We start from the raw sequence: 12802 nt of genomic DNA, 5'->3' as shown, positions 1-12802 counted from the left end.
ATACTTCACCACGCTGGTCAGTGAGAGCTGGTTAAGTCGGGGGAGCTCATGGTGGTTTCTTATACCACATGGCAGAGTATCGAACTAAGGTTGCCAGGCTCATAGCGTGGTGCTCCAACATTTGTGCCACCGCTCCACCCCTGCTTGATTTAGTCTTGGGGTCAGCAACCAAAATGACAAGAGTATTTTTCTTTTCGAATTCGGTAAAAAAAAAAACCTCAATATTGTATTTCAAGAGCCGCAATGCAATGTGGGAAATCCGAGACGGTTCCGGATAAATAAGGTCACCGAGCAGTCCTTAAAGAGACGCGTGCGATCCCTGTTACTTAAGTCTTTTGTATTACAATTTACTGCACAACACTGTGATCTATTTCGGAATGTTACCGTGTGGTGTAACGGTTCTCAAACTGGACTTCATATGCCGGTGGTTGCTGGTTTTATCTCTTTACAAAACACAAAACAGTGGATAGGCTCATTAATCCCCCTACCTCTATCCACTCAGCGGCAGTGCACGTGGGTACACCACAGTTAGTCGAACGACAGGTCGCGTTTGGTGGGGTGAAGTGTGGGTACTGCCACGTGTTGCAAGACGTCTAGGTCAGTGTGGCACAGAGGAGGACAACATACCCTCCAGGGGGGGCGCTGTAGAGGGTCTCTACGAGAGGGGGAGCTCTTGAAGAACTTTTTTGTGTATGTATGTTGAACTTTTTTCGCACCGTACGCAGCCGACCGTGCTAATCGGAGGTGCGGGGGAAAGGCAACGAACTAAGCACACAAAAGCAGTTTTCAATCTTGAGCTCCGTCTAGTCGAGTCCCTACCGACAGCAGTGGCGTGAGTAAGAACTTTCAGTGCTGCACCTTTACCTGTTACGGTCTTGAGTTAAACACACATGACAATAAATGTAAATTATATGCAAAGTATATGCAAATCGATTCACTTCCATTGAGCAAAGCAAAAATTGTGTGAACTTGGCACACTTTAATTTAGCTCGTGCGTCAATTGCAAGTTCATGATGTCGTGGTCAAGTCTGAACTTTGTGCATTATAAAGTAGCTTAACAAATACTTGTCCCCTTGGTCATAGCTTCAGCCTTCAAGAAAGTGTGGCCCGTGGAAAATCTGCCTATCTCATTAAACGCCGTGTCGCAATCGGTTTGCCAAACGATGTTCATTAGTCTTCTTGGTTCTTTCGGTAAAGTCACGTAGAAGGGAAATAATGAAAAATAAAACATAATAAAATAATTCTCACGACGTTTCGGCCACAACGCAAGCAGCCGTCCTCAGGTGAAGAACAGCGTCTTTCCGACAGACTTGTTCTTCACCTGAGGACGGCTGCTTGCGTTGTGGCCGAAACGTCGTGAGAATTATTTTTTTATTTCCCTTCTACGTGACTTTACCGAAAGAACCAAGAAGATGAATCCCTGCAGTCACGAAAGCTTTAAATCGAGATGTTCATTAGCCATGACATCTCTCATGGCCCTGCGATGTTCGTGATCCACCTAGCACCTGCCTGCACAAGAACTGATTTAATCGCTCCACGGTAGATGGCATGTCAATAAATGTTCAAAAATGTAGTTTGACACATATTTCGTTTATTGTGGATTACATCGTGTAGGTATAATTGTATTCTAATTCGGATTCATACAGCTCCTTTTCCAAGGCGCTTTACATTGCAATGTTAAACTTATAATCTAAGTTATAAATAATCTAAGTTAAACTCATAATTAAAGTTTAACACGATCTAACCCAAAATAAGCTAATTGTCTATCAAATTGGTCGTGAAAGCCTATGCATAAAATATGTAGTTTACAATATTCCACAGCTAACTCTTTTCTCTCTCACAAACTCCAGAAAAAATAATTATTCCAGAATTCCTCCTCGAGTATTTGGGACATTAGTAAATAGATGTATTCTGGTAAACATCATTTAAATGTAAATGTGCTAAATAAATGTATGCTTTTGCAGTGATTATCCATATCCTATTGCATGAACAGTAATACAGAACCCTTTGAAACGTTGACGATTATACCATTGTCATCAACAAGCAATATCTCTTGATTTAAAGCTTTCGTGACTGCAGGGATTCATATTCTTGGTTCTTTCGGTAAAGTCACGTAGAAGGGAAATAATAAAATAATAAAACTAATAAACAATAAAAATTCTCACGACGTTTCGACTGCATTTTCTTGCCGTGGATTTCACATCTGATGATGTTTGCTTGTTGTTGCAGTCAAAACGTCGTGAGAATTTTTATTGTTTTATATTTTTATTATTTTATTGTTTCCCTTCTACGTGACTTTACCGAAAGAACCAAGAATAATCAATATCTCCTTCACATATCTGTCTGGCCACATATACCAAAAAAATCATGGCATACAAAACACATCTTGCATAATTTCAGCAAGCATTGTTAACAAATTCGACACTCGAGTGTCTACTCTAATCAGTGAGGTTTACTTGAATCAATGCTGGCTGAACTGCTGCTGATCGTACAGGCAAGTTACCCTCCCCCTTACTCGATGTTGCTCCCAATTAGGACGCGAAATTATACATGACCCAAAGAAATCATTAGAAAATATATTCTCGTCAACGATACTGATGATTACCGTCATCACCATCATTGTTTCACTAGTTTCATTTAGAAAACATCGAGGTTGTTTTGATTTAAAGCTTTCGTGACTGCAGGGATTCATAATCTTGGTTCTTTCGGTAAAGTTTTTATTATTCTCTCCCTTCTACGTGACTTTACCGAAAGAACTAAGAATATCGAGGTTGTTATTTAACGCATGGCATAGGGCAGTTGACTGCCACTGCACAGGCAATACGTTAATTTTTTTATTACTTTGATCAGCGGGGCCAAGCACAATGGCATCTTTGTGTCTCAAGAGGCTGCGTGCCGGTGCTTAACACATCCGGGTTCGATTCCTGGAGCAGTCGGGGTGGGTGGCACTCTCCTATCTCTCTCTCCCTGGGCAAGTTGAAATTCCATCCGCATTCTACCACCTTTTGTACGCATTGTGCAGTCGGGCTAATTTGCGATTGGGTGGGTCCCCCCTGCGTATTGGTGGGGCGAAGCGTGGGTAACAGCCACCAGGGCCCCGGCTCGCCCACCACTCGCTCAACACGTCTGGCCAGTCTCCAAAAAAAAATTAAAGAGCTAAATAAAGAAACGCGACTCCCGTTGTCCACACGCAGCGGGGAGGTTGAGGGCATTGTCCTCGTGGTCGGTGGGGTGGCGGGTTGCCGTTCTGCAAGTGCGGCGAATACATTGGCGTGGAGGTAATCCGCTTCGGCGAGTTCTCCAACGATGATCCTCTTCACGACGGGTGAGCCGAGTGAGAGTTGTGTGTCGTGAGAGCAAGGATGCGAACACGATGAGTTTGTCGAGACTTTGCGTGAGACATTCGGAGGAGAGGCTTCGAACACCAATCGCGACGTCGTTTTCTCCACGGTCGCCTTTGTTCGAGTGTGATGTCTTCTATATACGCCGATGACTCTGTAAACCCACCCCCCGTTTGTAGTAAAGTGCGAGGTCAAATAACAGCGCCGTGGTTTCGTTTCCACGTTGCGTCCACGCCGGAGGGATAGCAAAAGTGTGGAGCTCGCCTGTGAACAGGACAACCACAATGAGCTCGGGGTTTTCTGGAAGCTTTGGAAAGGGCAGAGACGACGGGCAAAAGCACATGCAGAGCAGAGCACACCACGAAGAAGAAGTCCGTTTTTCGGATGAGAGCTTCCACAAGGCGTGGGTGACCAATGTTTGAGTTTTGGTGACCGCAATGGTTTTATTATTCTACTACGACACCGTTGTGCAGGCGACGTGAGGCAGCGTCAACATCCAATTCACAAACACCAATTAAGCCCCATCAATGGTTATCGGATGGGAGTGGCGCTAGCAATAATAATAGTTTACCTAATCGCATTCAAATTAAATAACTCCTTGATTTAATAATCTCGTTTAATCGTATCGGGGTTTTTGTTTGTTAGCCCCACTTGTATTTAATAAGTCAAGTTTCCCCCCCCACCACCAACACACACACACAAACCCAATGAACAATATCGCTTCACACACACACACGCATACACAAGCCCATGCAATGCGGTAATGCAGAATTAATTGTACGAGGCATTTGGCACAGAAGCAATCGCATTGAGGTTAAGTTATAAATACGCGTGGCCCTCTGCTCGTGCAGCAACTACCACACGAAGCCAGACTAAGTTGGTGGCAGTGTGAGAGAGAGACGGAGAGAGATGAAAGGTGAGTTTGTCGCACGCTTTGCCACATTAGTTATGAGTTCGAGTCGAGGCGAGTTTCATCCAAATGTTTAATTCGCAATCGCCCCCACCATCCCCAAGCGCTGGCCATTGACGTAAAAACAAAACGGGTGCCACTACCACCATCACCACGACACTTTACAATCTACACCCCCCTCCCCTTCGTGCATTTATGAGATTACAACACTACGAATTCGTTTGGTTGCACTAATATATATCGTACCTCGTGGTTGCTGCAAGTGTGTGGTGGTGTGTGTGGGGGGGGGGGTGAGCGCCTTAAAACGTCGCATGAATCATCTGTGCGTGGCCAAAGGTTACGGCTTACGGGAGGAGCAAATGTGCGAGACCACTTGATGACTCTAGGTCGGCGATCTATACATGCAGCCCTATATATATAAGCGAAGTTGTGTGTGTGTGTGTGTATAACACAGCGGGTAGAGGAACGACGTGGGTTGTTGTGGTCGATAGAGATTCCACGTGAAACCCGGTTGGCGAGGCTGCCACCACCACCACCACCACTACTAATTGACGACTGCACGGGCTGTGGGTGATTGTTGTGGGTGCACTGATGAGTCCCCATACGAGTATCCCTGCTCCTCCTCCTCGTCGTGGGAGCTCCGACGAGCACAAGTCCACGGCTTCCTCCTCCTCCGACGGGTCCGCCGCAGGTAACGAGCCGTCCTCTTGTTGTGGCAACTTCTGTGATTTGTTTGTTGGCGACAATGGCTTGCGGATTTGGGTTTCTTCTCTCTTCTTCCGTTGGAGCGATTGATTGATTGTTTATAGCGTATCGGTGGTTTGTTTTTCTTACGCTTTTTGGCGTTTATCATTGTGTTGTTCTATATTAACAAAAAATAGTGACGTTGATTAACTACACACCAGGGCAAGCCTCGCTGCATTTCGGGACATTTTTGCATGACGGTCGTTCATTGGGTTCTATTTTGTTTTTGACACGAATGAGTGGTCGTGAGCTTAACGTGGAAGCAACTCGATCAACCGGGGGGAACACTCAACTTTTGTGAAGGGGCGACGCTCAACTTTGTTGATACTCCTATAACGCCTTGCCAAGATTTTGGTAGTCGTCCAATTCCAGTGGGTAGCAAGGCTCTCTCTGCCCGACAGGTGGCATCTGAGATGTGATGAGTTCTTGGCGTGTCCCCATTGTGTTGGGTGATTTAGTCGCGGTGTTGAAGTGGCCGATGTGGATAGGAAATGTCGACCGCGGTGTCGTTCACTTTCACCACGATTCCAATGAAGGACAGGGCAGAGGATAGAAAGTTTACACAAGTACCCAGTTGACGAGATCATGGGATTATTATATAAAGTGTCTCATAATTGGAAGAGTGATTTTTATATATATACATACATAGAGAGGCCCAGTCGTTATAGAAGACGAAGCATACACTTGCCTTGATTATATTATCTGGGAAACTTGTTAACTTTTCCATTACTGCAGAAGTAGTCTGTAAGATATACAATTTTCATTGGTATAACCTGTGCAAACATCTAAATACATGTTGATATGCAGTCTCAATGTATGGATACCCCAGATATACAGTACAGTATTGTCTTTGCAAAAATAACAATTTAATATTTATCAAATGCCACGGCTGGCTTGTGCAACCCGAACCCAAAGGAAGTTAAAATAATTATTCAAATATATACTCCAACATGCATATATTAAGATGATGACGTAGAACAAATTCATGAAGATATTCTGAGTTCTCAGGGTAAAATGCATTTTACACTACTAAACGTGTCGCATAATATCCTTTGTGGAACGATGCTTCAAATCGTTATTCTTAAAAAATGGGAATAAACACTTTACAAAAGTGTGTACAGACTCATTAGCTACTTATCACATGTATGTAAATTGCTCATCAAGATCATTCCATCCGAACACAATAATGGTCATCTTATACGCCAACCAAACGCATGGACATAGGCAGTGCTTCCATTTGGGTCTTGGTCATGTGCCTTGCAGAATTAGACCCACAAGATGCTCACTTGCTGTTTGCATATTCGTCAACTTTGAACAAGAGGATAACACGTTTAACAAATGGATAATTTTACGACGGTACACACCGTCATAAACGCATTGCAAAGGGCGTATAATCCGTACTAAAAGGGGGGCTTCATATATTCTTAGGTTTTTTTCGGTGAAGTCACGTAGGTAAAAAATTAAAATTATTTTTATTTCATTTAAAGTAAATTTTTAATTGTTTACCTACGTGACTTTACCGAAAAAACCTAAGAATATGAATACTTGCAGTCACGAAAGCTTCAAATCTGGGCTTCATATAATTCAATGTTGCACAGCCATGAGAATGTACACACGAGGCAGATACAAGCCGTTGGTATATGGCTGGGACCGTTGGGGCCAACGTGTTGACCAGACGTTCCGTGCTTTAGCGAAGTGAAGCGATGCTGGTGTTCATGTTAAGCAGTGTACGGTTTGTGACTTTAAAAAACATTTTATGCTGCACAGTCCTGTACATTGTAGATGTATTCAAATGATACGCGTGTTTATCGAACTAACTGTAACGAAACATAACTATGAAAGCGTATACAGTCGAGTTATTGTAGGGGAAAAATAGTGTGTAATTAACAGTACCGGATATTAAATATGCTTAAATTAAAAAAACACAATCAACGGGAGGTAGGAATGCCACAGATTGAAGCAGCTTAGCTCAACGTTTGATTTATAAAACCGAAAACGAAATGAGAAGCGTGCCTTTAATCCAATTAAATAAGTTAGTGTTATTATAAACAGCCAATGTGACCTCAAGGGACTTGGAAAGGCATGAACAAGGCAATTGTATATTTTTGTGCAATCAGCTTCCTATCGCCCGTCAAATTTGGCTCGAACAACAACACGCCCACCGCTTTTTAAGTGGCTTAGTTGAGTGCCCACTTAATTAACGTCTAAGAATGTTAACTTGTTAAACGTGGACGGCGTTTTGTTCGTGAGTCACCCACAGTGGCAGGAGTTAAGCGGAGCCCCCAGATAGGTTATCATCTCGGCTTCGGTTCGACTCAATGTCGTAACTAATTCATTGCTCAGTATTTAACGGTAGCCAGACTGATTAAAAATAACACACAATTGTGTGTGTGGCGCCGCCCGTGGTGGTGGTCTCCCTTGACCCCGAAGTTTATAACCCCCGTCGTGTGCGCAAGTTGTCGGAAAAGATTAGATTCTGTAGGGTACTCTATTGAGCAATGTGTAGATTGGCGGTCTGTAAGTTTTTACACGTTTTAGGCCAAGATGCACATGGTGTTGACACGCGTTCGAGATGAATTAACAGCCGGCAAGCAAGCGACTTTTGCAAACATTTAAAAGCAGATTTCTTGTGTTTTTTGAAACGTAGAAAATTACGTGATTTGCATTGTGTGACATGATGGGAAATCGTCGTATAGGTGCTGAGCAAACACTAGCAGTGTGCAGTCGTTGATTGTGTGTGTGTGTGTGCGACCCGTTTGTGTTCACTTATCAGAAAGCTACAATGAAAAGTTTCGTACTGTACTGTGGTTTATTTCCTGTACTTTGCATATCTTTCCACGGGCGGGAATATTTTAAGTAGGGGGTGGGGGGTAAACAACCCTTCCTAGTGTACACGTTGAGAAATAGGACGTTGATTTGAAATGTCAATTGTTAATTAGTTTTCGTTATCACCCTCGTCTCGTCGACAAAATCGGTGAAATATTTCACTTGAAATATCGGTCAAGAAAATGGTCAACTTTTGTCCACACATTTTAAAGTGCAAGTCTTGTTATTACTTGCTTGATTAGCTTCTGCAGAATTTCCGTGTGCAATATCCCCATTCCTCCATATCTACATGTATATGTCGAGTTTACCTTCATAAATGTTTAAAGATAAACCTTGATAAGGATGCAAAGTTGAACCTCGTTATAAGGGCGTACTGATGCGAATTAAGGTTATTAAACTATACTCTTTGGTTCTTTCGGTAAAGTCATGTAGGTATAAAATAAATTAAATAATGACTGTCGCTTGTGTTGCGATCGAAACGTCGTGATTTAATTTATTTTCTACCTACGTGACTTTGCCGAAAGAACCAGAGTATCCCTGCAGTCACGAAAACTTCAAATCTAGGTTAGTAAGCTATTAGAGGTTGCGTTGTGTTTATACACAGTTTTTGAACGGATCTACATATCGATTATTTGGATATTTTAAAAAATGACTTTCAGATGTGACCTCTTCCCCACAATAATAGGAAATAAAGAATGACATTGCCCTGCACTTGACTTATGTGCCTGGGTCCGTTTGAGGGTTCGTCTTACCCAGAGGTCATCAACCTCTGCAAGGGCTTCGTCACTGGCGTTTATTAAGGACCCACAGTGCATTGCCGCTCTTGAAACCATTGAGTTTAGTTTTTTTTTATACTACAGAATTGGGAAAAAATTGCTGCCCTTGTTATTTTGGGTTTTATCCTTCACAACTCCTTAACACTTACACAGCCGCTGTTCGCCACTCGTTGGCGGTGACGTCACCACGGAGTTTGTGCCAGGCAAAGTGCACTTTGAGGACACGCGAAGTGCCATGCTAAACTTTGTATTTCACCAGATAAGGCGCACTGAGCTATACAACTCTTTTGCAAATGCGACCCGGCCACAGCTATAGCTCTACGAAGTGGCTCATCACGTGGAAATGGATTGCAGCCAAATACTCTCAACGCGTGATATTGATTCTACATGTTGAGAAACAAACCAGAGGACCCGGAGAAAAATCCATGCTGTGCCAGGCTAGGTGCAGGTCAAGGGGCAGACCCAGGTGCCATGGGTTGACTGAGATGCACCACCACCTGTGCTTATTACTGAGCCAACTTGCTGAATTTTATCTTCCGGGCACTCTGCTCATTGTGAGTGTCGCTCCTCCGTTGATGTTGGGGGGCATCTGCCTCGAAACTGTCCGGTAGCTTCCTCGGCGAGAGCCCCCCTACTACACCGTACCACCCCTCCCCTCCACACCCACCAACCCTCCCCTCCAAATCCACCACTCAAACATCCACCACTCCTCCCCTCCTAATCCACCACTCCACATCCACTCCTCCCCTCCATCACTCTTCAGCCCACCACCCCTCTTACCTCCATATCTACCACGACTCCCCACCACCCCTCCCCTCCACCACACTCACCACTTCTCCCATTCTTCACCACGAGCCATATCACAGTGACAAAATCAACTCTTAACACCTGCGTCAAATAACACTCGAACAATGAAAAATGTATAATGAGCGACCTTAGGGCCGATGACCCTTCTTTATAGCACATACATGAACGAAAAAGCACGTCTTTAAATTAATTATTTATAAAATCAAAGCATCCCGGCAGTTCTGCTCAGCAGCCTCTCCAGCATCAGCCTCGTGTACGGATCGCGGTCTGTCCGTCAGTAACGTGTTTTCCATCCTCCGCGGTGTGCGGGGGATTACAGGCGAAGACGCGGTCCTGCATTAATCCACGAATTGCAGGTTTTGCTCACGACTGGAAAGGGAATAGGTTAATTTCTGTACATGTGTCCGTTTTATTTTTTGCGAAACGCCCTACTCGTTGAACATGCACCTTTTGCAAAGATCTTAGCCTATAAATTTAAGCACTGCTTATTTAGTTGCCATTTTAATAAATGTCGAGAGTACAGTAGTTTCCTATTGCTGTAGAAATGCGTATTACATCGTTTTATAAGTAAGACATTGCAGTTATGCGTAGATTCTGTTTTGGGCTCTATTATTTAAACATCGTACACAGTATTGATTGTTACGTACAAGCACTGTATTTTTCAAATGTGTTGATGCATCCGAGTACACAGATTCCCATGGCAAGCATTCAGGCCGTGTCTTGATGTCTCCCAGCGGTATATGGATCCATAATACCATGCTGACCAGTACTTTCGAGTATGGAATAATACTTTGTACGCTTGTGTTGATTTGGTACGCGTGAAAATTTATTTGTTGCTCACTGCAAGATCTGCAGTTTGAAAATATTTACTTCAAAGGTTTACAGATGTCTCATTGTTAACACGTCTAGATAACAAATACAACATAAGCTTTCATCTTATAAAGAGTCCTCTTAAGTTAACGTGACTTTGTTTAAATCTACTGCTGGATGAAGGACTGCACACGTCATTTGGGGGGGTTGTTTGACCATACTTCACCATACAAGTCAATGGGGTTCGGTTAAGGAGAGGCTGAGTGGAGATATGGGACCTGTTATCAATAGCTAGGAATTGAACTCCTCTTACTTGGCTCATAGCGCACCACCTACACCACCAATTCCCCAACAGGAAACACTGAAGCTGTGATACCACATCGACCGTACGTTTTCATGTGTACAGTGCCGCAGCGTATATTCCACGCACAAATTCCACGAATGGGAATGGAGAGAAAAGCGTTGCGTGAATACGTAGAAGCGCGCACAAATAACAATCCGCCGGTGTTGTTTCTGCTTGCGCGCCGTAGACACCGTAGAGATGGAGCTGGAGAACGAGTTCATGGGCCCGTGCATCCCCGAAGAGGAGCCGGAGAGGAAAGAGGTCACCCGGCGTACTGGCGGCGGTCGGCCCAGCATCAGCATCACTGTTGGTGGTGCTCGTCCGAGCATCAGCTTCACCGTCCTGTGTCCGAACCCGCTTGACCTCAGCCAGTCGACTGGTCAGTACTTTTGACCACGCTCGAGCAATTTGTACCCGCGTTCAGTCGGCGAACATTTTGTATTGTTTTTTGTATTGTTTGTTGTATTGTTCTCACCTGCCCCTACTGGACATCTGTGGGAAAAGAGCTTCTTAGCTCATCGGATTTCTCCAGGATAAATAAAGATTATGATTTTTTTAATGTAATTCTCCCTGTGCCATATTATAATCATAGATAGTATATATATAACATAATGGAAGTTTCACAGTTTATGTTGAGTATTAATGTGATGACGGCACTTTCTGTGGCAGATTTGTGCCAGAATGGCGCCACGTATGTAGACACATTCTTTTTTTAGTTGACTACAGATGCTGCCGTGATGTAATGGTTGGCACTCTGGACCTGCACTGCGCAGGTCGCCGATTCGTTTTTCCTGGCCCGACGGTTCAAACAGTGGAGCATTTTCCTGCCCCACATTCAGTCGAGTTCTTCCATTGAATCTGAAGATTTGGTCAATTGTGATCAATTCTCCCAAGTAAATTATTGCGTCATGCAAGCCAGCAGTTGGAATTCTCCTCCTGGCCAGTTTACCATGTTTGCTCCTGCATTCAGGCAACATACACAAGGGCAAAGCAGCAAGTGTGCACATGTATGCAACATCGTTTTATGGAATTGTAATGTGATACTGTATATTGTTTGTGTGTATTTATAGAAGCCGAAGATGTATCTCTCCTGTGCACTTCCAGAAAGGTACTGTACCTTCTCATGCACATAATTGGTATGAGTAGTGGTTGCAATATATAGAATAGTACTCCAGTTAAATAAATCCAAATATCAGCTCATTTATAAACACCAATTTTTGGGCATTGGTCGTTGTGTGCGCCTGTGACCCCTGCACTGTGAAAGCAAGAGTTTGGTGGATCGCACAAATGATGTGAAAATCAAAATGGGACCTTTTTTTCCCAGTATCAAAGTATGAAAAAATAAGAATAGGTTTTACCCTTTCTGGCAATAAATCCGTTAAGATGTTTACACTGATAAGACTAGGCCCTAAATAAGGCTGTCTCTAGTGTAGACCAATCAGTTTCAAGGACAATCCATATATTATCAGAAGGTGTTTTTTTGCATGTTCACCACAACTACGTGTGGTTAATGCAGACATGATTCCTTGCAAAAAGTTTCTATTTGGTGTTTGAACATCTTAACACCACCTGCTTTGATGTGAAAATCGAGACTCCGTACCCTGTCTCACCAGTCGATTGCGGTACGGGGAACGTGGTACTCCGCCTGTTCCGTTTGTATGGGATCGAGTGTTTTCCCCCTCGCGTGCGTGTGTGGGTTTTCTCCAGGTGCTCCGGTTTCCTCGCATGTCTAAACACTTGTTAATTGGCCGATAACACCTTCATATATTGAGGATCGCAGAACTTGGGCAATTGTTGGCACCGGCTCACTGCGGCGCTGCCTTCCCCGCACGCCTGTGGTTCTTTGCGCCTCCTTGGAGTCTTCTCTCTCCTCTTGATGGAGCGAATACCGTGTGCATTACAAGTTGTTTGGGTCTATAAATGAAATCAATTGTCACTAGGCATGGTCCATAACCTATATTACTAAAATACCATGCATGCAAAACGCAACGCTTCTTCTGTTTGTAAGTACTGCATAAAGACATTGATTGGTTGCCTTGAATCCAGAAGTGTTTTCTCAAGTGAAACGCATTGTAGGTGCAGCTAACAGTCTGCACAACAGCAGGCCTTTACATTACATTATTTAATAACCTAATGTGTGAAGTATACGTGTTTTTTGTTTGGTTTGTTTTCTTTCCCCGCACCTCCGATTTAGCACGGTTCACTACGTACTGTGCAAATGAAGTTCGACATACATCCATACATG

The 12802-nt window shown here is 43.7% G+C and overlaps 1 protein-coding gene across 7 annotated transcripts in view; it reads left to right on the top strand.

Annotated features, from left to right (window-relative positions):
- The first annotated feature begins 3178 nt into the window (after positions 1 to 3178).
- SLC4A11 (solute carrier family 4 member 11) overlaps positions 3179 to 12802 on the top strand; it is a 40439-nt gene continuing 30815 nt past the window's right edge. The window contains exons 1-3 of one of the 7 annotated variants that reach the window (XM_061552851.1): positions 3179 to 3325; positions 10745 to 10936; positions 11628 to 11665. In XM_061552851.1, coding sequence (XP_061408835.1) covers positions 3307 to 3325; positions 10745 to 10936; positions 11628 to 11665 — 249 coding nt within the window. In that variant the 5' untranslated portion in view covers positions 3179 to 3306. Of the gene's footprint in view, positions 3326 to 4219; positions 4258 to 4613; positions 4943 to 6660; positions 6728 to 10744; positions 10937 to 11627; positions 11666 to 12802 lie in introns of those variants that run through there. The other 6 variants (XM_061552852.1, XR_009755245.1, XM_061552850.1 and 3 more) reach the window with 6 other exon arrangements.

The sequence above is a fragment of the Lethenteron reissneri genome, chromosome 17 (genome assembly GCF_015708825.2).
Source record: "Lethenteron reissneri isolate LAM-NWPU_2019-01 chromosome 17, ASM1570882v1, whole genome shotgun sequence".
Lineage (NCBI taxonomy): Eukaryota > Metazoa > Chordata > Hyperoartia > Petromyzontiformes > Petromyzontidae > Lethenteron > Lethenteron reissneri.
The sequence above is the reverse complement of the archived record's forward strand: the minus strand, read 5'-3'. Positions and strand labels throughout refer to the sequence as shown.